At 44.1% G+C, this 14,809-nt stretch overlaps 1 protein-coding gene across 8 annotated transcripts in view; it reads right to left on the bottom strand.

Annotated features, from left to right (window-relative positions):
• The window catches only part of LOC129167830 (nck-associated protein 5-like), a 99,632-nt gene that overhangs the window by 41,332 nt on the left and 43,491 nt on the right, over window positions 1-14,809 (bottom strand). For 7 of the 8 annotated variants that reach the window (XR_008566849.1, XM_054769322.1, XM_054777531.1 and 4 more), the window contains one exon: window positions 3,319-3,452. Coding sequence is in view for 7 of the 8 variants with exons in the window: in XM_054769322.1 (XP_054625297.1) it covers window positions 3,319-3,452 (134 nt within the window). In the remaining variant the exon portion in view is untranslated. Of the gene's footprint in view, window positions 1-1,527; window positions 2,352-3,318; window positions 3,453-14,809 lie in introns of those variants that run through there. The other variant, XM_054765112.1, reaches the window with a different exon arrangement.

The following is a 14,809-nucleotide window of genomic DNA, read 5'->3' as shown; positions in this document are numbered from 1 at the left end:
TAGGAGTTCCTTTTGTCCGTATAGAGGAGGTGAACCGATGATTTAACAGTCAAAGTGCAACTCTGACCCAGTTGCTGTGTTTATTTCAACCAGAGCAGCTGCCAGACAACCAAATCTATACTGCAATCATGAGGTCAATTTGAATTACAAGCTGTTTGGCTGCAGGCAATAATCTCCGAGCACCACAGCCGACCTGAGGATATGCCCTACGTCTGCAAAGTCTTCTCATCGGACCTCTTTCGGCGTGCCTGCATACAGTCATGGAAAAAATGACTAGACCAGCCTTGCTTCTCCAGTTTCTTCTTCATTTTAATGCCTGATACAACTAAAGGTACCTTTTGTTGGACAAGTACAGCAATGACAACAAAAACAGCTCATAAGAGTTCATTATTTTGGCAGTGCAATGTATAGCTATTCATGGAAGAACTTAAGTGATTTTGGTTACATCAAGAAGCAGCTCTTAAATGAAACTCTTCTGAGCTATATTTGTTATTATCACTATATTTGTCCAAACAAATGTACCTTTAGTTGTACCGGGCGTTACAATGGATCAATGAGCTGGAGAAACAAGGGTGGTCTCATGTCTGTACATCCAAAACCCACATGCTTAATCTGCAGGGTGCGTGTCTTTATGATCAGCTGACAGGAAGTAATGGGTTGATTTTCAGCACACAGATCCGGAATGGTGAGAAGTGTTTAAAACATGGGTGATGCCAAAGGTAGTCATTTAGTGTTGGAGTTAAATGAGCCAAAGTGGGCTAAATTAAACTTAATTCCCAGTTCTACTGTGGAAGTTAAAAAGAGAGCCAATAAAGCCACTAAATGTGAGCTGTGGACAATTATTATCTGTTTAACAATCCTCATCGTCATTTGCAAGGAGCGGGAAACTTCAAAAGACCCCACCCGACCTCCTGTTAATGACCCCAGATGTGTGGTTTGCAACAGGGGCCCGATTCATGCTGCAGCCGCCCAAGAACAGGGGGGGCCTTTCCAGTGTGCCAAATAAAGACTTGGGCCAGGCGTGGCCGGGTACGTATGATTAGACGAGAGGGCCCCGATCTGCAAACCGAGAGCGATCACTCGGCTCATTCCTTGAGAGTGTCGGTGTGGGCCGCTCCAGCCGTGCGGCCCACGGTGCTGCACAGCCAGCAAGACAAGAACACACCAACTCTGAAGAGGCATCACACTGTGACCATCCAAACACACGTCCAGACAAAAAAGCGTCTCCATTCCTGCCTGTGTGCATCACTCGTGCTTATTACGCTTCTTATCGCACGTGGGGGCACAGAGCGACTGTCAACACGACGGATGTGCAGTGTGGTCAACGATCACGACACAATTAAACCCCCGTTTCCAGACTGTGTGCATCTGGCGGTAGATAAACCCCAGCATTGACAACGAAGGACAGCTCAGGAATCATGATAAGAACCGCGAGCGTGTGTGTGAGAAAGGGTAGAGAGTGGCAAAACAGCCTGAGGAATGACGACAATGGAGTCGTGGAGAGGATAAGCAAGTTCTGCTCATTACCTGCCAGCCACCTCCTTCATCCTTGGGCAAGTAGAGGTGACCTTGCACTGAGCAGTCGCCACGCTGCCGCCTGCATGCCAGTCATCCAGTGTGGTGTCAAGGCCTCACGGTGCCCTTGCGGCATGTTAGTCCAAACGTCGTTGACGGAGAAGTCATGCTTTTTGCTCCCAAAGTGGATTCATAAGCAGCCCGTCCTGTACGGAGCGGGTGTATAGATGTAAGGCCGCGGGCTGTCGTCTCCCGCTAATCCGCTGTAGTTTAATGATGGCAGGCTACACCAAGTGGTGTTGAAGCCCTGGGGGGTTGACCCAAGTCAGGAGGGGTTGGGCATGTGACCCACACCAGGCTTAGAACCCAGCCGGTTGGGGGAGGGGGCGTGCGTGTCGGCATATGTGTGCACCTTCGTCTGCAGCTAAGTGGCCGTCACTTGAGGAATGCAGACTTTTTTGATGTCACGGGGACAAGAAAAGCTAGTTGTTCACCCCAGCCCAAAAGTGCAGGCAAGCAAACAGAAACACAGGCTCAAGTATCAATGAGCTGTCTTTCTATGACAACAAAAAGCAAGACACCCGATGAGGCGGCAAATGCGTGAGGAGATATGCGACATGGTGACGCGCACTGAGAACCGTGCGCCAATAACTGAAAATAGCCGAGCAAGCAGCAGATGCCAGTAGGGCAAAGGTTCATGAGAAGACACAAACCAGAAGCCTAGCTCGCTAAGTTGCTAATTAAAGTTACCTCACTCTTCTTACCCATCTGTCACCCGGGCTCTGCGCCATCGAGTACCAGGCTGCCATATCAGTCCAGTGAATGGGCAGGTTTGAGGGAACACTCATTCACAGCAACAAAAATCCCACTGGCTTGTGTGCAGTCGGATGAAGCCGGTAGCCAACCTCGGTGACCCCTGCTCCCTCCAGGTGTCGTGAGCCCACTGGCGGCACACGGAAATTACAGCGATCCAGCATGCTGACAATGAGAACCCTCACAGAATGACAACAATAGCCAAGCTGAGCGGTGATAAGCGCTTTTTTTTGGTGGGCATAATGGAATCTTTGCCGAGTCTGAGTAGTCTGGCGGCCAATGAGAGCGATCCATCTGGGTGACCTCGCGCCGTGGCGACAAATTCATTTGGGACCGACACAGGACACAATCAGGGATAAGCTTTATGTGTTCCTCCCTGATGAAAGCTGCTACGCTATCTGCGAGGAGTCCCACTCCTAGGAGAGGCTGCGGCGCTACATCAGCCAAATTATCATCGCATGTCTGTGCACGTTGGCCGATGGGGAAACGCTGGTCCCAATGAACGATTCAACACAATAAAACCCAGATGCAAGAATGCAGCCTGTGACTAAGCAGGATACACAAAAACTGGTTCTGACGAGACAGTAAAATATCATCAGTTGGTAGCAGCTTGAGAAAATGTGCTGTGGCGCAAGGACGTTACGGAGATGAGCACGAGCACGAGAGCATTGTTGCATCAATGGCACATTTAAAATATGCACCCGTCATCGGAACGGCCCTTTAAATATTCCACCCTTGCAGAAGAGTCATTATAGTGTGAAGCGCTTTTTCTAATGAGGAGATAAGCAGCTAATTTGAAGTCCTAATGTGAAGACTCCTGCATGACCACTGAATGCCTATCGCCAAATGATGGGCTCCGGACGGGTTGGGAAAAAGACGTAATGGAGGCTTTGTTTGAGCACGTCACACTTTGTCCTCCTCCTCATAGCTCAAGTGTCATAGAAGATGACAAGGTCAGGTGAACACATCGAGCTTTCTGCGCTGGTTCACCTGGAGAATTGCTGCTGCAGGGAGACGATCTGCGCCCGTCCCAGCTCGGATTCCTCCGTCACTTCCCGGAGACGCTTCTCGCTCTCCAGACGCAGGCGGCGCTCTTCTTTTAGCTCATGGATCAGCTTTTCTCGCTGTGGAGGCACACAAACATCAACATGTCACTCTCAAGCATTACGTGCACATGGCTGTGGATCAGTCGCTCTCAGTCGTTTTCTCTCACGCCCCCTTTAGGGGACCGGCGTTTGCTCGCGCTAATTTCAAAGACGACGTATTGATCTGTACAAACCACTGTGTGAATTGTAGGCACCAGCACCCACTGAGCATGACGAAACACACCAACAGACCTGACAACCACCAAATCGAAGTACTGTATACTATATAGTATATACTATAGCCCCCCCTGCCTCTCACGCACCCCCAACACCGGCCGCCCCACTGTTTGAGAAGCACCGCTAGATGAATCAAGAAAATACATGTACATAAAAATACAAAATCTTTACACTGCTCTCTTTACTTGTCTTGCTGCTGTAACAAGTAAATTTCCCCGCTGTGGGATAAATAAAGTACATACAATACAAAATGGGTGTAAAAATGTATAATAATATTCATAAAAAACCATATAAATGTATGACATACACGGGCCAGTTGGATTTCAATTGCTGCCAATGACGTCAATCAAATGCAACAGGAACACGTTTGATGAGCTATTAAAGACTGGGATTTATTTCATTACACTACAAAAAAAATAATATGCAGTGTGGCTTCTCATAACAATGTTTGATTATTTTTGCACGAATACCAACGATTGTTCAAATCAGGAAGTTGTAAAAAAAAAAAACACTATTCTCCTTGAAAAAGTTTTTTTTTAAATGGTGTGTTGAAAGTAAATACATATTTTTAAATATTTTGAACACATATTTTTTTGTAAAAAACATATTTTGTCAAAATAAATAAATAAATAAATAAATTATACATTTGTGCACATGTCCACATTTTTTGTGTGTGTTTTTTTCTGTCTAAAAAAGTAATAATAATAATAATAAATTTGGCCAAAACAAAATATTTTTGTCCAAAAAAAGATTTTTTTTGTCGAAATATATATACAGTATGTATATATATATATTTTTTGGCCAAAAATAAAAGATTACAAATATTTTTATATAAAATATATATATGTATTTTTTGTGTCAAAAAACATTTGTTTTGTGTCCAAATAAATATTTTTTGCCACAAGGTGTTTTGTTTCTATTTTTGTGTGTCCAAAAAATACTTTTGTCCTAAATAATAAATACAAAATAATATTTTCTTGTCCAACAATTGTCCAAATATATATATATATATATATTATTTGTGTCCAAATAAATATATTTCGTGTCTAATACAAAGAAATATATATTTTGGTGTCCAAAAAAAATTTGTGTTTCCAAATAATTATTTTTTTGGTCAAAGATAGTTTTTGTCCATTTTTGTGCGTGTGTGTCCACAATCCCTACAAAAACCTGCTGACATATTCAATACAAAGTGGGCATAACATGAGCCATCATTCACTTGCATTGACCATAAGTCTCGTCCGTTGCCCTTGACGTCACAGTGTAAGGTAGGGGGAGCCCCTCCAGTGCGTTGTTATCCAATCCATTCCATTTGTTCTTACGCAGAGCATCCACGTACACCGAAAAACCAGTCCAGGTTTTCCCTGCGACCTTGCATGCACTCGGTACCTGCAGCATGTGTGTACCTTTGAAGCACTGCTGGTTGGGCCCAATTCCAAATCTGGCTGGGTACACCCAACCTAACTAGAACTTTCCTGGGTTGCAATCCACAACAAATACATGCAGAGACACCCAGCGGTCCACAGAGAGACTCGTTGCATGTAAAGACAGCTTGGTCTCATCATACGCAGTTTTATCCACCAAGACCAGTCTGGAATTAGAGATCTTTGTTCAGCCATTAATTGGATTCTGCTGTCTGATAGCTTCTGCTATCTGCTCCCCAAAAGAGGCCTGTCCTCAAACTAAGCACTTCAAAGTCACAGACGCTCCGCTGGTTGGAAGCTGATCGTCGCCAGTGAGCTCTCTCCCATCTGGGGGGATGGGGGTGGTGGAACACGCCTGGCAAGAACACAAGTCACCCGCACAGGCCACAACATTAGGTACACCCGGCCATTCATGCCAAATTACCTAAAAAATAAGAAGTGTCCAAACATTCTCCACCGTTTTGATATTTTTAATTTCACAGATGAGCTCAAAGCATCCCAACGTAGATATGCTAAGAATACATTCAGGTCAGGACTTGGACTAGACCACTCCAAAGTCTTCATCCATTCAGAGGTGGACTTGCTGGTGTGTTTTGGATCATTGTCCTGCTGCAGAACCCAAGTTGCTTTCAGCTTGAGGTCACCAACAGATGGCCGGACATTCTCCTTCAGCACAATTCATGCTTCCATTTTGTTTTTGTTCAGCAGTGGTTTTGGTCTTGGAACTCCAGGCCGTTTTTGCCCACCCAGTGTCTTTCTTATGGTGGAGTCATGAACACTGACCTTAACTGAGGCAAGTGAGGCCTGCACTTCTTTGAATGTTGCTGCGGGGTCTTTTGTGACCTCTCGGAAGAGTCGTGGCTGCGCTCTCGGGGTCATTTTGGTTCACCACTGTTCCATGTTTTGGCCATTTGTGGATAATGGCTCTCGCTGTGGTTGGCTGGAGTCCCAAAGCTTTAGAAATGGTTTTAGAACCTTTCATACACTGATAGATCTCAATTACTTTCTTTTGGGGGGGGCAACCACTTTTTCACACAGGCCCATGTGGGTTTGGATTTATTTCTCCCTTAATAATAAAAAGTTTCATTTAAAAAGTGCATGTTGTGTTGAGTTGTGTTGTCATTGGCTAATATTTACATTTGTTTGATGATCTGAAACATTTAATGTGACAAACATGCAAAAAAAAAGAAATCAGGAAGGGGGGCAACAGCTTTTCACACCACTGTATATGATAAAGAATATTATTATATCAGCATTTAAACTTTTTTTCATTACTTTACTTTTTCAGTTATGCATTTTATCATTATGTCTTAAATATAAATAAAACATGTAAAAATATCAAAAAAAGACCTTCTCATTCTGCTAAAATGCAGTTCTGCACCACTGCAGACTAAGGGGTCATGAACATAATGAAATTCATACCTCTCTTCATCAAACAGAGAATTATCTTGTAAATACACTTTTTTACCCAGCTTTTATTTCATTACATGATGCAGGTAAAGGTGCTGCTCTCAATCCTTGTGGACTTCAATAAATGCTCAACCTCTCTCTCTGTCTCTTTTTTCTTTTTTTTTGCCATGTTGTCGTTTTACTGCACTTTGCTGGTAAGCATGAGGGGGACATCTAGCGGCCGAATAAGGGAGACGCACTTCCTCCCACGCGCACACACACACTAATTTTCGCATCACAGACCAATGACAAAGTAGCCCTACGTTGTCAAAAAAATAAAAATAGCTGATTTTGTCCAACTGCAAATATACATTAGGGCGGGGGTGTCCAAACCTTTTCCACCGAAGGCCACAAGGTGAGAAATGAAAGGATGCAACTCTACCTCTTTGATAGCTTGTAAAGCAACACGTGTAGAAAACAGCTTTGTGATAAAGGTGAAAAAGCATGATTAGTATTGAACGTCGCTCTTTTGCTCCTTTTTTCCATTTTTGCTATTATTTTTTTCTTTCTTTCTTCTTGTTTTTTTCTCATGATACGACTTTATTCCTCAAATATTTTGACTTTATTCACATATATATTTTTCCTCAACCTAATTTTGCTAAAATTACGTACTTTATTTTGTTTGTTTCTCATAAAATTATGCCTTCTGAAAAACATTTTTTTTTCTTTAATAAAGCAATTATTAACATTAAAAATAATGTCATCTGGGCGTTGAAAACGACGCCCCTACTGAGACTGCTGCCCCATTAAATGATATTTGTATGCCGCCGGCCAAGAAGAAAAACAAGTAGTAGCGTTGGCGAGGTCCTTATGGGTTCTTATTGAAACTGCAAGCAAGCATCCTTTGACAAAAGAAGTGGAATTTGAATGGCAAAAGAGAAAAGCGTTTTTCTGTGCTCAGTACTGTTCAACTCCCTCGTTTTTCATGCCCACGTGGCTCGGGTAAAAGCCGGAAGTATTAAGCACCAATCATCTTATGTCTGCTGAAAGACTGATGCCAGCAACCTTAATAAGCGGGCCGGCTCTACTCTGGGAGAAATTGCCCCCGCCCATCAAAATTTTAGAGGTGAAAACCGCCAGAAACAGCACGAGACCGCCCCCCTCATCGCTCACCTCCGTGGCCATGCTGCTGCGCTCTGTTTTGAAACCTGACACCACATCGCTGCGTCATGGCATACTAACAGTGATTGGATGTTTACTGAGGGGGTGGGGAGCTGGGCTGTGGAGACACTTTTGAGGAAACAGAGAAAGCGACCCGTTAGACAACTCATAATTAACAACAAGTGAAAAAGAAACTTGTGTGTAATATATTTGTCCAACCAGCTGGAGGAATAGTTGATGGTGGTTTCTCCCCAGTGGGAGCTTTCCTCGGCCGCACACGCACAGGGGGGAGACTGCATGTAACAGACTTCCAGGAGTTGAGCCTTCAGGTGGGACAGGTCCCAGGGTAGAGGCCTGACAAAGTGCAGACTAACAACCCATGCCATGAAGTAAACTCGCTTATCGCGCATGTGTATGCACCCCCCCACCCCCACATGTCTATGCCTATGCCGAGAACCGGCCCTGTTAATGACACGACAGAATTTACAGTCTCGTTGCAGTAAAAGCCCTGAATTGCTTTTGTTCAATATATAATTTCAGCTGTTAAATCCAACATTAGCATATCTTTATGTTTCCACAAATCCACTAAAATACGCCAGGCTGACTCCGAAATGTTGAACGCGGAACGGCTTTTATTCCTCGGAGTGTTCTTTAATGGCATAGAAGGACTTTTTCTTCCGTTCAACACAAATGATCCCCTTTTCCGTTATAAGACGTAATACTAGCTTTTCCCTGCAGAGGGCGCCGTGTTGCAGGCATCACAAAATGGCCGTACACGTCAAAGGAGAGACGAGAAGTCATTTAGAAAATGGCCCGGAAGCTGCTGAGCCATACACATGCAATAAACCCAGATTGGGTCTTTGAGGATAAAATTTGACCTCCATCGCAGACAAGGCTGGTTTCATCTACTGTATGATTTAAAAAAAACACATGACCCTCTACAGATGAAAACATTTATCACCACGTGCCCCCAAGACTCACAAGTCATATAATAAGAGCATGCTCGTTACATAGTCTGCAAGTGAAGTCTGTTTCTGAAATTGCACTGCATTAAAAAATAATGGCATCCATCCAGGATGAATAACGAGAAGACACAACAGCACTCACCCCCACCCTCCAAACTCCCGTGCCCCCAAAGATCCACAGTGGACTCTAAATGAATTAGGGACCTCAGGCTCCGCTTGTTGTTTCCAGTCCCATTTAGGAACATCTACATCAAAGCATGATCAGATTAAATGTGTCACGCCATGTCCGTCTGGATGTGTATACATCTTCAAGCAGGGAACAGTTTTGGGTTGGGGGGGGCTCGATAATAAGCCCTCATTACGCAGATCCCCACACCTCCCATCCTCATTCAGATTGTAATCAACAGACCAGGGAGCGGATCTCTGGCTCGTTGTTAAAGCAAACATCAGGGACACAATCAACCGTGCGGGTTCTTCGCTGATTAATAAAACATGCAAGTGGGCTGTGTGTCCGTGCGCGTGCCAGCGTGCCCGTGTGCCAGCGTGCCCGCGTGTGTGTGCTCTCAAAGGAAGGGTACACAAGGAGGATTTTGGCTGCCTTGCTGGCTCAATCGAGACACATCACCATGTACTGTTTTTATCCTCGTTAATTGCAGAAACCGCAGCACACAGTAGGTCTTTTATCAAACAAATATAACAAAAGGGCCCAAAAACGAGAAGAATCCACAGAATCTTCATATAATAACACACGAAACACTCTTACAACGCTCCAATGTATGTTTTACTGAGTAGAAACTGAAGTGTGTGAGTGTTGTGGAGTCATTTCTGCTGAAGACATTTGGATCAATACATTACGGGTGGGCTGCATGGTGGCCTATTGGTTAGCATGCATGGTTAGCAGTCAAAAGCAATGGTGTGCGCTCAGGGCCAGCAAAGCCTTCTCCGCTGGCCTAAGAAGCACTGATCGACATTTCAAACCTAAATTGTAGAATTTAGTCCCAACAGTCTATCTTCATGTTTCTTGACTGCAGTGCTTCCAGTAGTGTATGTGTAAGTTAGATGTTTTTTGTCCAATCAGATTTCAGCCTCTATGTGTTGCCATGCCAATGTTATCTCCCCCAGGGCCTTCCGAACCAAATTCCCAGACATCCTGGCGAGGTTGCTTTCACATACACAGTAGCAATCAGATTTCTGAATCGACTATGATTTGCCTCAATGCCGGCTTGCAGGCTCCCTGTTCTGATTGGTTGATCAGAGCAAAACTGTTCTAAGTTACGCCCACTGACTGAGAACCCTCTAGCAAGTAGATGTATTTTACTTAAAAGGTTTTATGTTTTTGTCATGTCATGAGGTAAATATTGATTGTCAACCGCTTCAGAAGATGTTTAGAGTTACCTGAAGCGGTAATCATCGAGCCGTTCTGTTTACACTCGTCATATTTGTGTGTTTACAAGCACCGGCAGAAATTCGTCAGTGACTCAAAGTTGTTAGCAGTAATGCAAGCCAAGCGAACTGGTGACTGTGTATCTGAAGATAAGGGGGCTTTTTCGGTAAAGGATTGTATTCGCCGGTATGGCGCATCGCTAGCGGGGCTGTTGCTCTAGACAGGCGCCGTGGTTTGAAACCCCACTGTAGCGCATATTTTCTAACATCAAAACAGTGAGTTTTAATCCTGGCGCTAATGTGTGTGTCTGGTGAAAAAAATTCTTGTCGGCCCACTTTGGCCCAGGTACCAAATGCACCACCCGTCACTGGTCAAAAGATCAAGGGTTCGAATCACCGTTGGGGCATCTCTGCGTGGAGTTTGCATGCTCTTCCCGTGTGCACGTGGCTTTTCTGCGGGTACTCCGGCATCCTCCGGCTAATTCCGTGGGTTATTTTCCGACATGCCCCCACAAACCACTGTATGAGTTGCTGGCACCAGCATCGTTCAAGCATGAATAAAGACGCAAACAGACCTGTCAAGAGAGTCACAGTCAAGAAATGTTATTAGAGCAGTCCCCCTGCCTGTCACGCCCCCTCCTGGGGGTCCTGTCCTTTGTCATGTTTTTTTTTTAATATCATGATGATCATTAAAGGAAAAATCACAAAATACATCAATGATCTTGAAAGTTTTTACGTCCACAGTGTCAGCATCAGCATTGTTAGCAAAACTGGCCCTGTAATTACTTGGTATTGGATTGATACCAACAGTATCGCCCAACCTGAAAATACAGTAAGATTTTCTAAAAAGAACTGTTTTTTGCGTCTCAGGGGGCTTCATCAGTTCAGTTATCATGGAGAGCCACTCAATTAGAGAGTGGCGCTGCTCTTAATCAGCCTCCGGCACTCCAGAGAAGAATACACACTCCCCAGGAATATGCTAAATCATACCAGTGGCCATTCATCATTGCCAGGGGAGAACCCCCTCCCGCACCACCCACGCACTCTGGGTCATTCAGTCAGCGGCTGGGCTCAGAGCAATGGAGCGAACACCCGATTTGCACCTGGCTGTCGGCACTCGTCCGCCGATCAATGTGTGAAGGGAGAGGTCAGCTTTCCCCAGCGCCCCCTGGCCGTGGATGATAAGCCCAGTGTGCAGAGAAAGCACCTGAGTCCAGCCCCCAGAGAAGACTCCACTGCAACACATTCAGGCAACGGCTGTCAGAAACACTCAGTGAGGACCGAGAGGCCCCACCAGGCATTTCTTTATCTGCTCGACAAAAGAGCTTCAGCTTCAAGGTGCCGTCATTGTGGTTTAACAATGAATGTATGGTCATTAATCAGGATGTCATACTACTATTTAATTAGCAAAAGCTAATTACCCCTGAATCAGACTAGTATAGGCTCCTGATGGCCATGGATGGCGGAAATCTGACCTAACTGTCGGATGTCTAACTTGAGGGTGTGAAGGCTGGTGCCTGGTTGATGAAGAACAGATGGGTGGTGCCATTATTTGAGGGCATGGACGGTTTCAGCCATGTCATAGTGACTTGGTTAAAATTGTTTCCAGTGCCTGTACCTTATGCAACGGCAGCCAAGCACACGTCTGGGTTCGAACCCCCGAGTCCACCGGTCCCCGCTAAATGAGAGTTGAGCAGTTTACATCATCTTTCAAATCAGCGCTTGTATATGTCAAGCCCAAGAAAAACATGAATGTTTTTGTTTTTATCACTGCACGTGTTTATAAGTCGAGCATGGGCGTCTACCACTGCACAAAAGTAAATCAGCACCCGTGAAAAAATTAATTTAAGTTGATAACTTAATTGTCAGTGTTCTAGAGGGTTAAATTAGTGTTTAGTTAGATGAATCACAGGGAGCTATGCATTCATTTTCATTAGGGCTGTCAATCGATAAAAATATTTAATCAGGATTAATTACACTTGCCCCGTAGTTAACTCATAATTAATCACACTTAATCGCATATAGAAATAAGATTATATCTATAATAAGTAGGGATGTAAATCTATTTGTGGTAAACAATTTGATATGCAACTACAATAAAAACATGACATTTTATGTCAAGGGATATCCATATTGAAAATTATTTTATTTAAAAAAATAATATACAGTTTCCAGTCACCCAGTTTTTGCATGTTTAATGCAAACGGCATTTTGTCCCTCTTTGGTTGACCATCTTTGAATACACCTTCTAATTTTTTCCGACACTGTACAGATAGACTACTATACTGTATTTTTACAATTTTTCTTTCAGCTCATATTCGCTCCCAGATGCTGATACTATGTGAGAATGCATAAAGGTAAGATTTGATGACATTATTGAGTGTTAATGTATGTGTTCATTTGTCGTACACAGCCTCTTTGAAGAGCAAAGTCCAGGCTGGTACTGGTGGATGGTGGCTCTGTATTCAGTTGGTGCTTTTAATTTGATGTTGTTCCTGTCATAGTTTTATACAATTCATAAAAATACAATACAATACATAATCTTTCCCGGTGACTCGCTTGTGCACGGCTAATGCCAGCGCTGCTACGTCATCAGCCATGATCATTGACACAAGCCCTCAAATAGCTGTCCTCAGCGAGGCCTGCCATTAACTAGCAGCTCGTACCCAAATTTTAGCTCGCAGTTCAAAGCAAAAAATCAGCCGAGAGACGGATCTCATCTAAAAATCATATGCCAAGGTACTACTGTATAAATGACAATAAAAACATACCGGCAGTGCTTCACTACCTTCTCGCTTCTCTGGCAGGCAACGTAATCCGTGATAACTCAAATCACAGTGACAGTAGATCCAAATAACTTTGGTCTTGTTGAGATAGCCATCTGCCAGGGCTTTGAAGCTAAATGTACCAATCAAAATACCCTTGTCTTTGTCCATTTCTGCTCAGTATTTGTTCCCGCTTGTGGCTCCACAGTCACCGCTACTTCTTCAAACTACTACGCAGATAAAGGAACGTTTGGGGCTGAATGTGAATCGCCAGAGGGTGCTTCTATTTTGATAAAAGATAAGTAATTATCCTGCATATCTTTTATTTCCGTCTGATGTTGGCATTCTTCCGCATGTATGGCTTGAATTTGACCAATTACGAATATGAATTTAAAAATGACGATGAAGCAGTATCCGAAGTACAAAAATACTTACAACCAATGATAAAGCCTCATTTTCGGAAGGAAGTCCCGCTCAAAGTGACAGGTCCTCACTGTTGCGCCCTGTGGGGACTGGAACACCAATATAAAAGGAATCTACAAGATGGAACGCTCTCAATGCACAAAATAATCAGCAAACCTATTTGTTCATATGATGCACACAGAGCAGTCTGTCTCCTTTCTGCTCCGTTCTCCTTCAGGCGCAATCGTAATTGTGAGAGTTAGACGCTAATTGTTTTTCATTTTTATTCATGTACCCCCTATTGCAATTGGCGTACCGTACCCCAGTTTGGGGGCTGAGGTTCTAGATGTATTGCACAAATAATATGAATAATAATATGGATTTTCATGCCTAATTTCAAGACTGTAGCGCTGTAGCGCTCACTCCTCTTGTGTCTTGCAGTCGATTTGTCAGTGTCAATCGCAACATTCCTGTTGTGGACGATTTATTTGTGCATGTTATGTCATACTCATCACAACATGATATCCATCAGTAATGAATGTTGCTTATTGCGCCTATTATTGTTCCCAAAAGCTACACTTTTAAGGACAAAAACCTAGGTTTGCGTGTGGACGAAAAACTAAAACATCTATCTGAGTCACAAATCTAAAATCTCGACGCGATGCTATGTATGCTCATATAAAATGCCACGTCTAACCACTCTGACTACTGACTGACTACTAACTCTTCATTTCTGGTGAGTACATTGTCTGTACTCATTCATTATCAAACTATGTTTCTGTCAACTATTTTATCGGTTATTATCACTTTATTGCTATCACTAAGTCTGTATTTTCCTTACTGTAAGAATAAAGGAAGGCAGGCTCTGTCATTGGACAGCCTGACATCTGTGGCAGAGCAAAGGACACGGAGGACGTTCCTTTCCATCATGGACAACCAGCATCATCCAACGCACAGCATCATCTCCTGACAGAAGAGCACTTTCAGTGGCAGATTACTATCACTGCCTCTCTCCACCGAAAGACTGAGCAGACCATTCCTTCCCCATTACCATTACCACCACAGACACCTTCTGTATTCTATCACCTTTAACCTTCACACTGTAAGAGGAAAAACGTGTCTTCATGCTTTTCTCACTTTCTCACGTTTACACTCTTTTATTGCTGAGATTCCGTCGAGCACAGTCGCCAGCGTGACAGGAGCACTTTTGTGCATCTGCTCTCTTTTCTTGGCTCATGTATGAGCAAGCATCCACAGCCCCCAAAGAAGAATAACGCTGCTGAAGGCATGTTGTTTACACAGCCGTTTCCAGCGGCCATAATCTCAGCCAACAGTCGGAACGCCTCGTTAATGGAGAACCCCACCCCCTCTGCAGGGCATGCACCGCTCCCTTTACAAGTCTACATGTGGACGTGTGTTTTGAGGCTGACAGGAAACCCCACATCCTGACCCCACCCCTCACCCCTCAGAAGGACTGAGGCTGTGGCATCAAACGACTGAGACCTTCCCCTGGACCACACCTTTGGGCCGGGCTGCGAAGAATTCCAGAGGAAACCTATGGGGGCGACCAGCCCATGAATAATTAGATTTGACTCGGCAGGACACAAGAGGCTTGTTGGAAGGAGGACTCGTGGAAGCAACCATGACTTCTGTCAAACATTTCTGTTTTT

The sequence above is a fragment of the Dunckerocampus dactyliophorus genome, chromosome 1, assembly GCF_027744805.1.
Source record: "Dunckerocampus dactyliophorus isolate RoL2022-P2 chromosome 1, RoL_Ddac_1.1, whole genome shotgun sequence".
NCBI classification, from domain to species: domain Eukaryota; kingdom Metazoa; phylum Chordata; class Actinopteri; order Syngnathiformes; family Syngnathidae; genus Dunckerocampus; species Dunckerocampus dactyliophorus.
The sequence above is the reverse complement of the archived record's forward strand: the minus strand, read 5'-3'. Positions and strand labels throughout refer to the sequence as shown.